The 18860-nt window shown below is 38.6% G+C and overlaps 3 protein-coding genes across 4 annotated transcripts; 2 read left to right on the forward strand and 1 right to left on the reverse strand.

Moving 5' to 3' along the window:
* Positions 1-1913: 1913 nt before the first annotated feature.
* Positions 1914-3508, reverse strand: LOC115262028 (uncharacterized). The gene is made up of 2 exons (XM_062854690.1): positions 2085-3508; positions 1914-2001 (listed from the first exon to the last, which is right to left on the reverse strand). Exon 1 carries the CDS (start codon positions 3452-3454, stop codon positions 2276-2278), a length of 1179 nt encoding a protein of 392 aa, XP_062710674.1. The 5' UTR covers positions 3455-3508; the 3' UTR covers positions 1914-2001; positions 2085-2275.
* A 54-nt stretch (positions 3509-3562) lies between these two features.
* LOC115265745 (uncharacterized) lies at positions 3563-6348 on the forward strand. Its single transcript, XM_062854691.1, has 2 exons — positions 3563-6167; positions 6251-6348. Exon 1 carries the CDS (start codon positions 3835-3837, stop codon positions 5974-5976), a length of 2142 nt encoding a protein of 713 aa, XP_062710675.1. The 5' UTR covers positions 3563-3834; the 3' UTR covers positions 5977-6167; positions 6251-6348.
* A 9531-nt stretch (positions 6349-15879) lies between these two features.
* Positions 15880-18385, forward strand: LOC109416825 (odorant receptor Or2). Of its 2 annotated transcripts, XM_019690899.3 has the most exons (6): positions 15880-16527; positions 16599-17002; positions 17068-17167; positions 17297-17398; positions 17472-17582; positions 17640-18383. In XM_019690899.3, the coding sequence occupies exons 1-6, from the start codon at positions 16216-16218 to the stop codon at positions 17739-17741; spliced, it is 1131 nt and encodes a 376-aa protein (XP_019546444.2). In that variant the 5' UTR covers positions 15880-16215; the 3' UTR covers positions 17742-18383. The 2 variants fall into 2 exon arrangements, with proteins under 2 accessions (XP_019546444.2, XP_062710676.1); XM_062854692.1 differs by having other exon boundaries at positions 17472-18385.
* Positions 18386-18860: the final 475 nt, after the last annotated feature.

The raw sequence follows: 18860 nt of genomic DNA on the forward strand, positions 1-18860 counted from the left end.
TTTACTTGTTCCGGACCAGTACCCTTGGAAGGGGCCATACATAAAAATGTAACAAACACATACATGCGAAACATCAAACTGCGGCATTTTGGATAACCTGATGAATAGTTAGCAGGAAAACAGTCTCAGACCATATCTGAACCGGTAGTGTTTCGGAACCGGTTCCGGATGTCGCGCCGGAAGTGGCCAACTATAAAAGTGAATTAAATCCATGCATGCGACACATCAAATTGCGGCAATTTTGATAACCTGATGAACAGTTAGCAAGAAAACAGTCTCAGACTATATCTGAACCGGTAGTGTTCCGGAACCGGTTCCAGATGTCCCGCCGGAAGTGGCCAAATATAAAAGTGAACCAAAGCCATGCATACGATATTTCAAAGCGCGACTTTTTTGGTAACCCAATGGAAGGTTAGCATAAAAAAAGACTCAATCCATATCTGAACCGGTAGTGTAACGGAACCGGTTCCGGATGTCCCGCTGGAAGTGGTCAAATATAAAAATGATCCAAACCCATGCATGCGACACATCAAACTGCGACATTTTCGATAACCTGATGAGCAGTTAGCAAGAAAACAGTCTCATTCCATACCGGTAGTGTTTCAGAACCGGTTCCGGGTTTTCCGCCGGAAGTGGCCGTATATAAAAGTTGACAAAACCTTTGCATGCGGCACATCAAATCGCGGCTTTGTCGACAACTTGATGACCGGTTATTGAGAAAGTAGGCTAAGACCACATTATGGACTGTCAGTTGTGCCGAAACTAGTTCCGGGTTTCCCTCCAAAAGCAGATAAATATCAAACTGAACCAAACCTATGCATGCGACACAGCAAAGAATGTTTTTTTTATTTAACTAATAAACGTTAGCAAGCAAATAGGCTCAGACTATTTAAGAGACTACCTGCAGTGTTCTGCAACCGATTTCGGACCGGAAGTAAAACCAAACCCATGCATGCGATACCTCAAATCACGGCTTTTTAGGTAACATGATGAAGATGCAAGAAAATAGACACAAGTCATATCAGTGTGTTACGGAACCGAATCCGGGTGCCCCGCCAGAAATGATCAAATCTAAAAGAGAATCAATACATGCGACATATAAATGACTTATTCAGTAACATGATTAACGGTTAGCCAGCAAATAATCTCAAACCATATTTGGGAGAACCGGTAGTTTTCCAGAACTGGTGACAAGACGAGTAACCCGCCGGAAGTGGTGAAATAATGAAGGGAACCAAACCACACCCGATCAGAAAGGCATAACAAAAACATAACATAATTATATCAACGGTTGATATCTATATCAAGGTTTGTTATATTTAGATATATTTGTTGGAATCGGTACGAAAACTAGTTTGTATTATTTCAAGGTTCTAACAAAGTCAGTTACAATAAATGAATATGTGATTTGATCATCATTACATCAACATTATAACAAACTCAGTAATAATTTTTTAAATGGAATGCGTAACTAATCGATATTTTTTGGTAGTGTTTAGTGCGTAAATTAACCGCTGTATGGCGCCATTGTGTTTAGAAAATACACAATTGTTGATACCCTTTATTATATGAACTACCAAAAAAGCTCATATCTTCATCAAATTTGTACAGAAAGCTTATGACTTTGGAAGGTGGAAAATGAGGTAAGCAACTCCACCATTACGTGATGTTATTGGGTAATTTTAAATGTTTCTTATCATGATCCAGATCACCTGCACAGTTCGTATGTTCAGCAAAGTTGTTCATGATTCTTGAAATTCACGAATGGTGTAAAATTGTATGCAAAATTTCACTACTATGAGCTGTTTGATATGATAAATCTCATTATTCTGCTGTCCTAGGAAGTTCGGATCATCACTCACCAGCGAAGTTGTCGAGAAGTCCTGGGCTCTCAATTGGAAAATGTTATATCTGTTCTGGCTTGCAGTCTTAATAATTGGCCTACGAATTTATTTTCTTGGCTCCAACGTTTCGATCCCAATTTGGATCTTCATCAGGGATCTATTTTTATTTGAGTGATGACAGACAGAAACAATATTTAAAAATAATAATTAATAGTACTTTTACATATAACATGAACTTACAAAGAATTATTCGTAGCTGTCCAAAAACATTCAGCCTGTAGTGTTGTCTTAGTTTTGTCGTTGGGAAGTCGGTTTGGTAATCTAGTACTACCATCTGTACGCCTCCACTGTACTATGTTTTTCGCCCACAATTCAATATAACACTTATTAACTATCAAGCTCTTCAACTTCAATCGTCTTTTCTGTCTACGTTATTCGTCATTTTGATTCATTCGCGCTTCATCTGTTTCTATTGTATTAGTGTCAAGATCGTTCCTATTTTGTCTGTTTCTGTGAGATAATCTGTTCAGTGTGTGCATGATACCTGTATAACATGTGTGTAACCCCTCTACATCTGTCCGTTTGTTTATATTTTGTGTTGTCATTATGTGGCATACCTCTAGTATCGGTAGTCTATTTGTTTTCAAGCTATGGTCTAATATACTGGCATTCTGCAGGTCAAATCTGTGCCCTGTGCTAACACAGTGGTTCATCATTGCTGTTCTTTCCTTCAGACCGCTCAATTTGTGTAGCCTGTCTGAAGTGTTTTCTATTTTGGTGACTTTGTCCAGGAGATTTACATCAGATTTATGTCCGTACATACGTGTTTGTAATTTGTTGGTTGTCATACCAACGTATTTGGCATCACATTGTTGACAACCAATACAGTAAATTACGTTATTACGCTGATATGTATCTGTCCTCCCTTTCATAGCTCTATACAATGAACCTACTGTGTTGTTATTATAATGTACTATGTTAATATTGTCAAATTCATTTGATCTCTTAAAGTATTGTGTGATCTGCTGTGATAACCCTACTATGTATGGAATCGACTTATAAATTTTGATTTGTTGATCGTCATTTTCTGGTTGTGTTGGTGTTCTCGTTCTTCTCTCGTTGTGTCGGTTAATCAGTCTGTTGATCAACGAGACGGGGTAGTCGTTTAGCTTCAGTAGTCTCATCACCGTCTCCTTTTTCTGTTGCTCCGTTTTGATCGTCGAAAGGGTGTTTACCTTTTTGACGAAGTTGTATGCCACATTTATTTTTAGGTGTTTTGGATGCAGCGAGAAGTAATTAAGGATCCGTCCAGATGCGATGGGCTTCATGAACCAATCAGTGGAGAAAGATTGGTCTTCGTTGCGAACAACGACCATGTCGAGGAATGGTAGCCTGCCGTCCACCTCGTATTCGACCGTGAATTGCAGTTTTGGGTGATAGTCGTTGAATGCACCCAAAACTGTATCAACTTCGTTGGCCGGAATAACGATGAAAAAGTCGTCAACAAACTTTTTCAGGATTGGAATGTGCACACCTAGTTTGGATAACACTGCATCTATCAGTTCGCCGGTGACGATTTCTGCTAACACGGGCGAAAGAGGGTTACCCATTGCTGTGCCAGCGATTTGTTGGTAGTGTTTCTGTTGGAATACGAAATAGCTAGCCTCGATGACAAAAACCACGATTCCGGTGTACCTTCTCGCTACTAGAACAACGAAGTCCATACATTCCCAAACTACAAAGAATTGTCGAGCGCTTCCAAAAATCAGTGTTGAACGTCGAGATTCAACAAACGTTCCACTCTATCAGCACATTGACGAACGAACTATCCTTATTGCGACGAGGAATTGTACAATCCACTAATGGGGAAATATACGGACAGTTCTTTTTCCTGGAGGACCAGGCGTACCACGCCAGGTTGGGTCGGTACAGATCAAATACCCAGAAGAAATACAACCGGATTCTCAATAAGGCTGTAGAATCTTCGGCCATGGTCTCGTTTAACGAAAAAGCCTTGTTAAACTCAACTGGGGTCCAAATTCCAAAAGAAACCCAAGTTCTTCTGAGTTTAGGACCCAAATTTGCTGTACCGCAGAACATCCGAAACACATCGTATTTCCACCTTATTGCTGACCTAGAAGACATCTACAGATGTAACCCAGATCGTTCTGTTCAAAACAACATCAGAGCTGGTGTCTCCAACATAATACAAAATCACATCAACAACTCCAGGATTGATACGAATCAATCGTTGTCCTCCCGATTCTGCACAAGTGCATTAAAAGCGACCAATCATTTCCTAAAAGCCAATCCGGAGGTGTGTGTCCTTCCTTCGGATAAAGGGAACCGTACAGTAGTTATGCTTCGCGCTAACTACGAAGCAAAAATGTTGGAGCTATTAGAGGATTCCGAAACCTACAAGAAGCTAGACCGGGACCCAACAACCAAGTTCCAGAACCAAAACAATGCACTGGTAGTACGATTGCAGAATCTTGGTTTGATAGATGAACGCACTGCGAGGTGTCTCAAATCTAGGACAGCGGTTAGTCCGAGGATATATGGCTTGCCAAAAGCTCACAAGCCCAATCTCCCACTTCGCCCAGTGGTCCCCACGATGACTGCGCCAACATACGAGCTGTCCAAATTTCTTTCGAACATCCTACAGCAATCTGTAAACAACACGTACAGCATAAGGAATTCGGAGGAATTTTGCGAATTTATCAACAGCAGCACTGTGGGGCCAGGATACGCAATGGTATCCTTTGATGTGGTGTCACTATTTACAAACATCCCACTGGAATTAGTGAGGAAAGGCATCCTGAACCAGTGGAACAACATAAAGGAACACACCAACATTAACCTGGACCTATTCCTGGAGATCGTGGTTTTTGTCATCGAGGCTAGCTATTTCGTATTCCAACAGAAACACTACCAACAAATCGCTGGCACAGCAATGGGTAACCCTCTTTCGCCCGTGTTAGCAGAAATCGTCACCGGCGAACTGATAGATGCAGTGTTATCCAAACTAGGTGTGCACATTCCAATCCTGAAAAAGTTTGTTGACGACTTTTTCATCGTTATTCCGGCCAACGAAGTTGATACAGTTTTGGGTGCATTCAACGACTATCACCCAAAACTGCAATTCACGGTCGAATACGAGGTGGACGGCAGGCTACCATTCCTCGACATGGTCGTTGTTCGCAACGAAGACCAATCTTTCTCCACTGATTGGTTCATGAAGCCCATCGCATCTGGACGGATCCTTAATTACTTCTCGCTGCATCCAAAACACCTAAAAATAAATGTGGCATACAACTTCGTCAAAAAGGTAAACACCCTTTCGACGATCAAAACGGAGCAACAGAAAAAGGAGACGGTGATGAGACTACTGAAGCTAAACGACTACCCCGTCTCGTTGATCAACAGACTGATTAACCGACACAACGAGAGAAGAACGAGAACACCAACACAACCAGAAAATGACGATCAACAAATCAAAATTTATAAGTCGATTCCATACATAGTAGGGTTATCACAGCAGATCACACAATACTTTAAGAGATCAAATGAATTTGACAATATTAACATAGTACATTATAATAACAACACAGTAGGTTCATTGTATAGAGCTATGAAAGGGAGGACAGATACATATCAGCGTAATAACGTAATTTACTGTATTGGTTGTCAACAATGTGATGCCAAATACGTTGGTATGACAACCAACAAATTACAAACACGTATGTACGGACATAAATCTGATGTAAATCTCCTGGACAAAGTCACCAAAATAGAAAACACTTCAGACAGGCTACACAAATTGAGCGGTCTGAAGGAAAGAACAGCAATGATGAACCACTGTGTTAGCACAGGGCACAGATTTGACCTGCAGAATGCCAGTATATTAGACCATAGCTTGAAAACAAATAGACTACCGATACTAGAGGTATGCCACATAATGACAACACAAAATATAAACAAACGGACAGATGTAGAGGGGTTACACACATGTTATACAGGTATCATGCACACACTGAACAGATTATCTCACAGAAACAGACAAAATAGGAACGATCTTGACACTAATACAATAGAAACAGATGAAGCGCGAATGAATCAAAATGACGAATAACGTAGACAGAAAAGACGATTGAAGTTGAAGAGCTTGATAGTTAATAAGTGTTATATTGAATTGTGGGCGAAAAACATAGTACAGTGGAGGCGTACAGATGGTAGTACTAGATTACCAAACCGACTTCCCAACGACAAAACTAAGACAACACTACAGGCTGAATGTTTTTGGACAGCTACGAATAATTCTTTGTAAGTTCATGTTATATGTAAAAGTACTATTAATTATTATTTTTAAATATTGTTTCTGTCTGTCATCACTCAAATAAAAATAGATCCCTGATGAAGATCCAAATTGGGATCGAAACGTTGGAGCCAAGAAAATAAATTCGTAGGCCAATTATTAAGACTGCAAGCCAGAACAAATTATTCGAACTAATCTTCCCAGTCGAAAATCGCAAAAAGGAAAATGTTATATGTAATTGAACTGTGGCGTTTACATTTGTTTGCAGGATTTTGTACATGTCTTACAGGTTGAGTGTTTATTATGGATGGCCACGGAGTACTTTCAGGGAATATTTCTAGGGATATTAAAAGTATTTCTCTTGTAGGTCTTCTAGGGAGCTCACTAGAAGTTCTTCCAGAGATCTCTCCGAGAGTTTCCATAAGAAATTCCTCCACGTATTCTTCCGAGTAATCTTCTAAGGAATTCTTCAACAATTCCTCCATGACATTTTCCATGACCTCCTCTTTGAATTCTTCAAAGAACTGATGATAGAGCACGAAAACACATTCCAATTCACCAATTATATTTTACCGACCAGATTACGTTACCATTGATCTGTCGGAGCTCTCAACTAAAGGACAAACGTCTTGAAATCCCGCTTCAACTGTGCATCAGAACTTCAGACGCACAATTCTCAAGAAACATGCATTAAACAACAGTGCATTTTATTATTTTGTTCTTGCTCACTTTTAATAAGTTTAAAATAAAAAGCTCAGGTGCGCTGATTTTGTTTACGAAGAGATTTGTGCGCTCGAAATTGTGAGTAGGTCCCAAAGTCGGCCATTGTGGCGGCCATTTTGGGATTCTAACAAGTCTGTCCTTAAACTACTAATTGAGTACAGTATACAGATCATTCGTCATAGGAGTTTCCCGCAAGGTTTAACTTAAATTTAAAATCCAACATATATTTCGTCCCTTAAGAATTTCTTCAGAGAATCCAAAAGGAAGATTCTTTAAGACATTCTTAGCCAATTACTTCAGCCTATGCATCAAAAATTCCTTAAAGGATTTTCCATCAGGGAAAATCCATCAGAAATTCTGAAGGATCTCAGTAATTAAATAAGTTCTAGTTTTAAAGTTAAACTTTTCAATCCAATTCCAATTTCTTAGAAATTTCTTAGTATGTGGTCACTCAGTCTCTGTTGTAAATATCACTACAATTAACTACAGCTTTTTTCCGCATATATAATATGTGTATGCATATCTGCCGATCGAAATAGTTATGTACTACCAAATGAAGTGTAGTTGTTTTGTTAAAGTTAATAAAATATTCAGTTCAACAACGAAACGAAGTGTTTTGATATCTCTTTGGATTTCCTGATTTTCCGCTCTGTGTTCGAAAACAAATTATTTCAAGTATTTATCAAAAGGTTTCTTTACAAATTTTATCGACAATTACACCAATGACTTATTATGGAAATGCTTTTTTCTATCCTTTTAAAAATTCAATCATAAATTCCTCCAAGGGAATATTTCTGCAAGAGTTCGCGGTGGATATTCCTACCGAAACATTCACCACTTAAGCGCCATAATACTACTGAACAACTTTGCAGAAGGAATATCATTAATTAATAAATAATAATGAAATAAAACATGCCAGAAAACGTTTTAAACATTTAAATAAACGCTGGTGCAACTAGTGCTTAGTTACACACTTTTCACTATTTGAAAGTCATTAGCTATCTGTTCAACTTAGTTAATAACACGAAGATATAATTGCTATCAACTGTATTAAAAACAGTTTCGTGTGACGTCCATTCTCGTAGGTACAGCGATGTGGGCTCCAGCTCCGAAGTAGTGAACGCTCGCTCTAGTGCACAACGAGCGCACACGACATTAAAGCTGAGGGACTAAATGGGCTGTAGTAACGTGCATGGTGACGTCATACTTTCCCTCTCCGGTATGTTGGATCAGCGAGTCTATTTATAGAGGACCTACCAATATGAAGAACCATTTCAGCATATATCGCCCCTCACTTCAAGTGCTGTGATGGCCTCACTGGTTAAAACGACGAGCTCCTGTTCTAGGTTCTAGCCGTCGTAGGTTCGAATCCCTGGGTTTTATGTATACTATGTGGAGAAGTTTTTTGATGCCAGTAACTTTTTACAAAAAATAAAATTTCACTCTAAAAATTGATACCCCAAAAATGAGTTAATTTTTACACTACTTACTTTTTACCCAATATATTTATAACTGCTTTATAACAACATGTGATATAATTTGATTGATTTTTTGTATCTCATTTTGTTATAAACTTGTTATAATTGTATAAAGACCTGTTATAATTATGTTATGACTAGAGCAATTTTAGTTATAATTTTTGTTATTTTAACACCTAACCGGCGAATTTTATAACTCATACTGTTATGAAAAATCTTTGAAATAAATAACTTAATCGGTTATAATTTTGTTATGCCTTTCTGATCGGGCAGCGGCGGTTTTGATAATCTAATGGAAGGTCAACAAGAAAACAGTCTCAGGCCACATCTAGAACTTATAATAGTATGTCTTGCCGGAAGTAGTCAAACGTAAAATTGATAAAAATCCATGCAAGCTGCACATCAAATATCGGAATTATAAAATTAAACAAAATAAATGTCAAAACGATAGATCAAATCGTGGCGTTTTTGATAGCCTGTTAACGTTGGGTAAGATTATAAGTGAGGAAATGGTCAAAGTCTCCATATAAGGTAAACCGGGGCAAGTTAAAACAGATGGGGCAAGATTAAATACGAAGTTTTGAAATAGTTTTCTATACAATATGGGAATTTTTCTTTCGCTGAAAGATTGTTTGAATCAAAAACTATGTGTTATGGCATTCAAGCTGTTTACCATCATCGGATAACATCATGTTAACCCGCTGTTTCAACTTGCCCCGGTGTACCTTTAGCAAGAAAACAAAATCGTGACCAAAGCGATCTCATCAAATCACACCATTTCAGATTCCTAGCGATGTAGAATGGATCAACATTTTATGGAAAAAGTATCATTTAATCACATCAACACCGAATAAAGTTTTTTCAATCTTCAATCTCCTTTTGCTTCTAAAATTAAAGCATTGTCCAGTTAGAATCCGGACGCAAAGGATAATTTATTGTGACGCTCTAAATGATCATAATCATATTTTTTTCACTGCAGTCTGATCATAAACAAGTCCTCAATTGACGGTGAAAATTTCATCGATTTTCTTGCTACGAGTGAAAAGTTAATTCAGATTGAAGACATGCGAAGGAAAAAAATCTTGCACAAACACGCTGAAAATTTAGGGTGGTCAGGTACGACAGTCGCGAAAAATGTTAATATCTCCAAAACCATTATGTGTGATGTGCTCAGATGTTGTTAACCATGCCATGAGGAAGTGTCCAAGGAAGATTAAAGTTTATGTTCATGGATAAATCTGCTTGGAATTCCAAGATTTGGCAGGAAGTTCGAGCTCTGGACATCGTTTTCTCACATCACGATTTTGACACCAACTGTGTACAAAGATGATAACTTCAAGAATCGCGTGCAGCTTTTCAAAAATGCCCACAAGGGATCTGAAGAGGTTTGAGCTACTTTGGTGAGCTATCACGACAGCTTGAGATGTGCAGTGGTGTCATCACTGTTGGATAGTGTTTATTAACGAAAAAACACTCAAATTTCGCTTCTTTGGAATTCACTGATAAGCCCGTAATTTCGCAAGAAGAGAAATATTTGGTAAAGTTTCTTTGGATTCTTAATCAGACTGGTAGAGGGTCTCAGGACACTACAGAGATGACCCGATTGTTAAACAAATACGCCGAAGGGGTTGATGTTAAAATTTACTACCATTGTGCAGATTTTTAAGGAAGTTATCACGGAAAAAATGAGAAAATGTATTAAAAATCAAATTCAATAATTTTAATAATATTTTTCCATGAAGCTACAGTAAATAATCTTTGTTTTGAGGGCTTAACCTTTTATGTTTGTTATTCCACCTCTGAGATATAAGTGATTATCTGCGTCCGGATTCTAACTGGACAATGCCTTAGTGCTCACAATTTGGGTGCGACTGGTTGAGCCATCGCTCTTCTCATTGCGATTGGAATTTGAATGAAAAATTTTAACTTTCTGAATTTTTCTCGTAATGGCTAGTTTCCACTTCGTATGTACTGTGCAAAAAGATAGGACAAGTAATGGTCAAGTAATGATTCCGCTTCAAATTTACTTGAGCGGTTCGCAGATGGCAAATAAGAAAAAAAGTGTAACACTCGTAACGCCTTCCGTGCGAATCAAATGGAGCTGTCACTTTTCCTTGCGGAAAAATAGTCTGCGCTATTATTCCGTAAGGAAAAGTAACGTTTCTCCCTATACTGGATCAGTTGTCAAAATTACTTGCGGAAAAAGGTGGAATTTTACTTAAGCGCTCTACTTGGCAGCAAGAAACTAAACTTAAGGAGGTCAAATTATGCATGAATCGTGTTACCAATGAGCCTAGAGTGCGTTGAAAAAAAAACGTTGTCGAAGATCACAAAGTGATCTGTGTGAATAAAGTTAAACTTCTTCGTGCATCAATGCTGTTGCTCACTCCACTGCCGTAGCGTATGGGTCATAATGACCCGAATGCTCGACTAGGGTTAAGGTGGTCAAGCAGTCAACTGAGAGGTCTGATATTTTTCAGCTCTATTTTTTTATCGCAATATGTACCATCAATAAGTTTCCCAAATCGATGTTGCCTCTGTTCAAATTGTTGCTTTTCTATATAAAGTGTTATCAGAATTCAGGAACGTCAGAATTTCAGGCTAACGTCGACGAAAAGATCATGAGTACATATTCGACGAGAAAGGCACTATCACCACTAGGTGGATTAATCTGGGTTTTTAATATTTTAAATGCTGAACTTGGCGTGTACATCTACACTGATTTGAAGAGGAAGAGGGTACAAGAGTGTAAATCTAACTTAGGACACAAACTTCAACCAAAAACATGAACTTTTTTTTTCAAAACACAGTAAAATCTAGAATGCTTCCCTGATCTCAAGCTTTCTGATAAAAACTCATAGTTTAAGAATTGATTTTAGAACGCAGACAGTTAAATATTCAATGTACACTAGACTAAGACCTTTAATACAAGTTTGAATAGAATTAAGGAGAAACCAAATTCTTAGAAACACTGACGATTCTCCAAACGAATATTTTTATATTGGAAAATAGATACATACGTTAATTAAGACATTTATTACAACATTGCCCAAGCCTTCGCGACCCACCAAGAATCAACCCATGACCCACCAGTGGGTCGCGACCCATAGTTTGAGAAACGCTGCAATAGACTATAAGGAGAAACTGTGCAAAATTTGATTGATTTTGGTGAAGTAGGAAAAAAGTTACGTTAGTTTGAAAATGGCACAATAATTATCGACTCACCCTTTATGTGTCAACGTTTGTTTATTTGCAAATTACAATACATACATATCAACACGTGTTTCCATTGCCAATCACAAATCAAACAGTTTTAATTAGCTATCCGCAACTCAATTGGAATTCGTATGGTAAAACAAAGCATGCAATTAATTAATACCTGCAGGCCTCGAGTACTTGCATTAATTTTTAATACCACGTCAAATCCCACGTTAAATACTTTAATCGGAAAGTTGATGATTGGTGTGAGGGAAGAAGCGAAACCAAATTAAAAACAATAAAAACTTTCATATGCCTACCCTGCACATAAGCAATTTCCAATCATCGTGCAACAGTTATGACAATCTACGCTGACGTGTGCAGCATATGTAGTTGTCCCATGTTAATAGGGATTCCAATAGAAAAGGTGACAACTATGTTGCACGCGGCAGTACTTTTGTTGTGACAAAACATTAAATTTGTCATAGTTATAGATTTGTCGAAATTTTAACAAAAGAGCAAAAAACGTAGATCACGCATTTAGTGATTTTAATGTCTAGAATTGCGATTTTCGAGGGCATCAATTTCGAAGAATTATCATGAAATAATTTGGGTTGGGTTCATAATAATTCATTATTTATAAGTTGAAAAGTATGCAACAAACTTAGGTTGCTAACCGAATAGATGTTGCAATTCCAACGGAAGCCCATCTCCAGCCCTGCGTGAATTTGTACTTGCCAGAACATCAAACATCCTGGAGATCCAAAAGGTGGCGGTGTAGCAATCGCTATACGTAGGGAACTCGAACTGCCAGATTATCACCTGAGGGTCATCGAGGAGTTAGTTTGGTCTAGTCAAGTCTACACTTACACAGCCATTCATTGAATGAATCCTAGAAAATGAAAGAATCGACTGTTTCTATCAGTTTTCTTGTCATTATTAATGCTTGCAGCACATCGGGGATGTATTACTAGCATTAAAGCGGCCAGGCTATTATGCAGCGTTATTTATATATATACAGGGTGTTAGGTTCATGAGTGCAAACTTTTTAAAGGGTGATAGAGGACCATAAATGGTGAAAAAAATGTTCTACGCATATGGTCAAATCTCAACCATTACGTAGTTATTGAACTCCCCATGTTTTTGACTCTTATTGCCTTAACTGGCTATAACTTTAAAATGGTCAAACTTATCGCAGTTTTTTAACGCTTATTCGAAAGATTATTGAATTTTCTATCAAATGGCATCTTTGAACTGATTGGTTTAGCTGAATAACTAAGTTTTCTAGAGCAACATAGCTAAAAATAGTGTGTTTTTATTTGTTTATGTCCATTATCTTTAAAACATGCGTGATAAATTAAAATTCTTTCTTTGGCAAAGTTGTGGTCCCTATTCCACTCTACAATTTGTTCATTGACGCAAAACTTCTAACTCTTATCGTTTTCTTGCAATTTTGATTTGAATGTGCGGCAGTGCGCAAAAAAGTGCTCTCCATGACGATTGCAAATTTCTGATCTGAAATGCGACGTTTAAATCGAAATTGTAAGAAAACCAGAGTTTCCCATTGCTCATGTGTACATAAATGTGACAGCGAGCCTCCCACCAAATTGTCTCCCAGCTCTTCAAAATCGCAGTGTGCTGCGCTGCTAAGAGGCTCACGAAAATCTGGTGGGTGCGAGCTAGGCACATAGCTCCCGGGGAGCTCGTCTCATGCGCTGCGTGAGCTGTTGGTATCTAAGGTGAAAAACATCTTCTTGGTAACGAAGAACCTCAACAACTTTTTTCCGTACACAACTCAAGTGTCTGGTTGGTCTATGCGATGCGACTAGAGACTCTCAATGCAAAGGTCAAGGTTTCAATTCTCGTTCGTTTAGGAAGTTTTGGTCATGAAATTTTCTAATTTAACCAGCGCATGAGACGAAGCTCATGAGACACATCTTGAGAAAAATGAGGCACACAACTTTCAGTCTCACAATGTACAGTGCTCCTGGGAGCTCGCTTGCAATGTGGCTCCCGTACATGGGACTACAGCACGTGTACATTAACTCTGAAGAAAACGATAAGAGATAGAAGTTTGATGTCAAAGAACGAATTGTCGAGTGAAACAGGGACCACAACTTTGCCAAATAAAGAATTTTCAATTATTGCGCATTTTTCAAAGATAATTGACAAAAACAAATTAAAACACACAACTTTTAGGCTATTTGCTCTAGAAAACATAGTTATTTAGCTAAACCGATCGGTTCAAAGATGCCATTTGATAGAAAATCTTTCGAATAAGGGTTAAAACAGTGCGATAAGTTTGACCATTTTCAAGTTATTTCCAGTTAAGGCAATAAGAGTCAAACACATGGGAAGTTCAATAACTACGTAACGGTTGAGATTTGACCATATGCGTAGAACAATTTTTTTCTCCATTTATGGTCCTCTATCACCCTTTAAAAAGTTTGCACTCAGGAACCTAACACCCTGTATTATTCTTTACGCAGAATTTCAAAACCACTTTCTCAGATACAGTTGTTGCGTCCGATAGCTGCATGTCTTATGAAATGAAGCCGACATTTATTTCCATTATTTGTTATTTACAATAATGTGAATGGAAAAAAAATCAACCCATTTTTTTTTATTTACTTGACCCTTTTTTATTTACTTGATACTTAACCTTTTATAAGGCAGTGGCAACTATATTGCCACCTACTGTTTGTATTTTTATCTGTGTTGTAACAATTTATTTCGATTTTTTTTTGGTTTACGCAAAATTGGGATTACCAACAACGCCTGGTATTTTTTTGGTGCTAAACAAAGCTTTAACAACAATTTGGGAGCCATTTGTATTCTCAAAAATGGCTAAATTTGACTGCGTGAAGAAAATAAGCTCAAACTTATTGACAAATTTTAGATTTGGTAAATATTTTAAGAAATAATTAAATTATGGGTTGACATGAGCTGAACAACACAGTTTATATTATGGTTTAAACCCTAATCCACTCTAAAATCTCTTTTCCGGCTTTTTGTCGAAGTCAAAAGGAGAAAAGTACCCTAAACGGGCAGTGGCAGCTATATTGCCACCTAGATTTTTGAGAGTTTCTTTCAAACAAAAATTGTTTTGTACATGTAATCATGTATATAATCATTTCCATGATAGTATGCGTTGACAACTCTTCTAGTTTTCTCGGCCTTATAAAGGGTTAATGCAAGTAAAAAGTTTATTGATTATGAAATATCTTTTCTATAGGTCTAGTAGAAAGCTACGTAGCATATCACAAACCCCTACCCCCCTATCGTCACACTTCGTCACAAAATCACAAACACCCCCCTCCCCCCTAAAAAGCTACGTCATTTATGGACGACCCCTTAGTGGCGTTTTATCTATAAAAAAACAGCTCATACTTGCCTCCAGAGATGACATTTAGACAGATTTATCTTACTTGAATTTGGAAGGAAAACACAAGAGAGAGGCACCAACACCACTAGGTGGATATTATTTGGAGTTTTTACATTCAATTCCAATCAAATCAAATCGAATTGCTGTGCAACGCCCACCAATTCAGTCAGGAACGTGCCTTTTCAAAGGATACATAATGCGAGCTTGAGCACATGGTCGGTCACTTGATGACATGGTGCGACTGATCGGTCAAACTAACCAATGCCCATCAATTAAATTGATTACTGTTATTGCGATTACATGCCATCGCATCGGTTGGTTGAAGGCAGCCAATTAAACGCCCCATAATAAATTCAAAAGTTTCCATAAATAATTCGAAAATTGCCAATAAATAAATAGGGGTGGAAGCAATAATAAACTATAAAAGTTCCATAAACAAATCAAAAAGCGCATAAATAAATCAAAATTTCCCATAAATAATTGATTTTCGAGCAATAAAAAATGCCAGAATTTCCACAAATAAATTAACAATTGCAATAAAAAACTACATTTTTTCCAACAAAAAATTTCGAACATACTACATCACAGAACTATTATGCTAGAAAGACTGAAACTATGTGTGCAATTTAACAGATAATCGCTTGCTGTCCGAACTCGCTAACGCTCGTCGGACTTTAAAAAGGGATAACATCTCTGTTTGCATTCTACCGGGCAAATTCTTGGATCTGTGGATTGCCTAGATCCGAATCGACGCAGCTACGGCGCGTCGAATTTCGGAAACTCCTCAATCCTCTATGCGGCTTCGCCGCATGGCTCGGCCGAAACTTTTACTTTACACATTGTTTCGTATATATTGCTAAATTTTCAATTTCTTTTTTGATGTTTTTCAATTGGGAATTTTTGAATTATTTATGGAAAATTTAAACTTTTCTGGTGGAAAAAATGTAGTTATTTATTGAAATTTTTGAATTATTTGTGGAAATTCCGACATTTTTTATTGCTCGAAAATCAATTATTTATGGGAAATTTTGATTTATTTATGCTCTATTTGATTTGTTTATGGAAATTTTATAGTTTATTATTGCTCCCACCCTTACTTCTTTATTGGCAATTTCTGATTTTGGTATGGAAAATGATGAGTTTTCTATGAGTCGTTTATATTTTAGCCGTTGGTTGAATCACTTCTGTATGTGTGGTTCTGTGGTGTTTAAAAGGCCGTTTTGACTAAAAAGCAAACTCACTATTTTGTCATTCATCCAACGTGGCGGCGCAATGTTGATCGAAAACTGCCCAATCATCAACGTCAACGTCAAAGTGTGGCTCTTCTGGGCCTATCTCCGGAAGCCCAAGTGGTACAGCTACCTGCTGGGATGCGTTCCGGTGACGGTGCTCAACGTGTTCCAATTTATGAACCTTTTCAACGTGATTGCGTCTGGCAGTGGCGATATGAACAAGATTATCATCGACGGGTACTTTACGGTGCTCTACTTCAATTTGGTGCTTCGGACGTCGTTCCTAATGGGAAACCGAGGCAAGTTCGAAACGTTCCTGGAGGGAATCGCCGATGAGTACGCCGTATTGGAGGTAAGGGTGAATGGCTTTTTAATCTTTCTAAAATCCTCACACACTTTGTCGTCGTCCCCGGATAAAAACAGAAGCAAAACGACATCCGCCCACTAATGGAGCAGTTGACCCGCCGGGCAAGGATTCTGTCCAAGTCGAACCTCTGGTTGGGAGCGTTCATCAGCGCTTGCTTCGTGACCTATCCTCTGTTCTCGCCGGACAATGGCCTTCCGTATGGAGTCTACATTCCCGGGGTCGACGTCCACGCGTCGCCAATTTACGAAATTGTGTTCGTGCTGCAAATTTATCTCACCTTTCCGGCATGCTGCATGTACATCCCGTTCTCCAGCTTCTACTGCACCTGTGCCCTGTTTGGGTTGATTCGAATCGCTGCGCTGAAGAGGTCCCTGGAGAAAATTCACGAGTTCAATACTTCCCCGCGGTCGCTATTTGCGAGGATAAAAGAGTGTCTCCAATATCACGAGGACATAATCAAGTAGGCTTTGAAATCACAGTTGGCTCTGGTTGAAGCTATTAACATTAATATAACCCTTCCTGCAGATATGTGAGTGACCTTAACGAACTAGTAACCTACATATTCCTACTGGAGTTGCTTTCGTTTGGGATGATGCTGTGTGCACTGCTCTTCCTGTTGAGCATCGTAAGTAGAACCTGAACGTGTGGTGCCCATAATTTACTGTAGACTGACACATGCAATTTGTGCTCTTCCTATCATCCTATCGTCGCCTGGCCACCTGCAATCGGAATCAAACCGAATTGATGAGCATAGAGCAATCAACTGGCCCAGATGGTAATGATTGGTTCGTACATCTTCATGATATTGTCGCAAATGTACGCCCTCTATTGGCACTCCAACGAGGTACGAGAGCAGGTAGGTGCTTCCATGTAATCAGAGCTGATTCATCCTCGCCCATCATTTTGACCTCTTTCGTTCCTATCCGCAGAGCCTGGAAGTTGGAGACTCGCTGTACTACAACAGTGCTTGGCTCGATTTCGACCAGTCTGTCAAGAAGAAGATTATTCTGATACTTGCTCGAGCCCAGCGGCCATTAGCGGTAATATGTATCATACGATATGAAAGGTTGCTAATTGACCGGTTTCTTCTCTTGCAGATAAAAATCGGAAACGTCTACCCCATGACACTGGAAATGTTTCAGTCGTTGTTGAATGCATCGTACTCTTATTTTACATTGCTTCGGAGAGTTTATAATTAACTAAATATATTGCGCAACTAATTTGCCATCCAAAGTTCAAAAGGAGATGACACGTCAACAAAGATAAACTTTTGCCACAACTCTCAAACACGACCACAAACTCTATCGACATCGAAAGGAAGGTCAGTTGTTTCTCCAACAGCAACTTTTCCACTGGCACTATTGGGGCAGATATTTATCATCTACGCAAAACTTTACAGCACACCCGAACGATAACAGATTTTGGCAGATGTTGCCCGTTGTCTCTGTTTGCTGTTTGATTTGCTGAAGTGCAGTGCTCTCGATAACTTTTGCTGTCACCACTACTGCTTCCAGTTTTTTTATTGTTTGCTAGAGCCGGGTGTCTGGGACATAAAATCGATAATCAAAGAAAGAGGAACGTTTTGGAGTACATTCAAGCCTCCGTTTAAGTAGAATCCATTTAAGCAAAACAAATTGAATGGAAATTGATTGTATTCACAGCAAAACAATTGTGCAAAGGTTACGGTATCTAAAATATTTGTACTTCAAAAAAGATCACTAAGCCGAATAGGTCATTAGGTCGATTAGGTCGAATTGGACGGAAAGGTCATTAGGCCAAATAAAAATCATTCGGCCGAATAGATCATTAGACCGCAAAGGTCATAAAACCGAATGGGTCATTAGTCCGAACAGGTTTAGCCTTATGACCTTTTCGACCTAATGGCCTTTCCCGCTTAATGGTCTTTCGGCCTGAACCAGCCGAATGACTTTTTCTTCAGCCTTTCGACCTTTTCGGGCTTATGACTTTTAAGACCTAATGACATGGTCGGCCTAATGACCTACTCCACCTAATGACCTTTTCGGCCAAATAAACAATTTGATACATTAAAACCTTAATTTATGTATGCAATTTTTATACACTTTTAATGTATGCACCTTTTTTATGCCCTGCATAAAAACAGGGAAAGCTACTCAGAACCAATACTATGCAGAAGAATATTTAATAATGACGGTAACTATTGCAACGGCGGCCAGGGGGTGTTTATAGGGATGGGCAAATGGAAGTCACAGGGGAGTTTCAGGGGGTTCCAAGACGTTTCCGCGGGGTACTAGGAGATCTCAGGGGGGTTTTCAGGGATCTGAGGGGGTCTTCGAAAG

This window comes from Aedes albopictus, chromosome 2 (genome assembly GCF_035046485.1).
Source record: "Aedes albopictus strain Foshan chromosome 2, AalbF5, whole genome shotgun sequence".
Taxonomy (NCBI): domain Eukaryota; kingdom Metazoa; phylum Arthropoda; class Insecta; order Diptera; family Culicidae; genus Aedes; species Aedes albopictus.

What these genes read in the sequence shown, in the direction of transcription:
- LOC109416825 (XM_062854692.1), top strand. Translation starts at nt 16,216, where the DNA reads ATGTTGATCGAAAACTGCCCAATCATCAACGTCAACGTCAAAGTGTGG. An exon ending in TGCTCTTCCTGTTGAGCATC is followed by an intron (nt 17,168 to 17,296) that starts GTAAGTAGAACC and finishes TGATGAGCATAG; the next exon opens with AGCAATCAACTGGCCCAGAT. An exon ending in CCAACGAGGTACGAGAGCAG is followed by an intron (nt 17,399 to 17,471) that starts GTAGGTGCTTCC and finishes TCCTATCCGCAG; the next exon opens with AGCCTGGAAGTTGGAGACTC.
- LOC115265745 (XM_062854691.1), top strand. Translation starts at nt 3,835, where the DNA reads ATGGTCTCGTTTAACGAAAAAGCCTTGTTAAACTCAACTGGGGTCCAA.
- LOC115262028 (XM_062854690.1), bottom strand. Translation starts at nt 3,454, where the DNA reads ATGGGTAACCCTCTTTCGCCCGTGTTAGCAGAAATCGTCACCGGCGAA.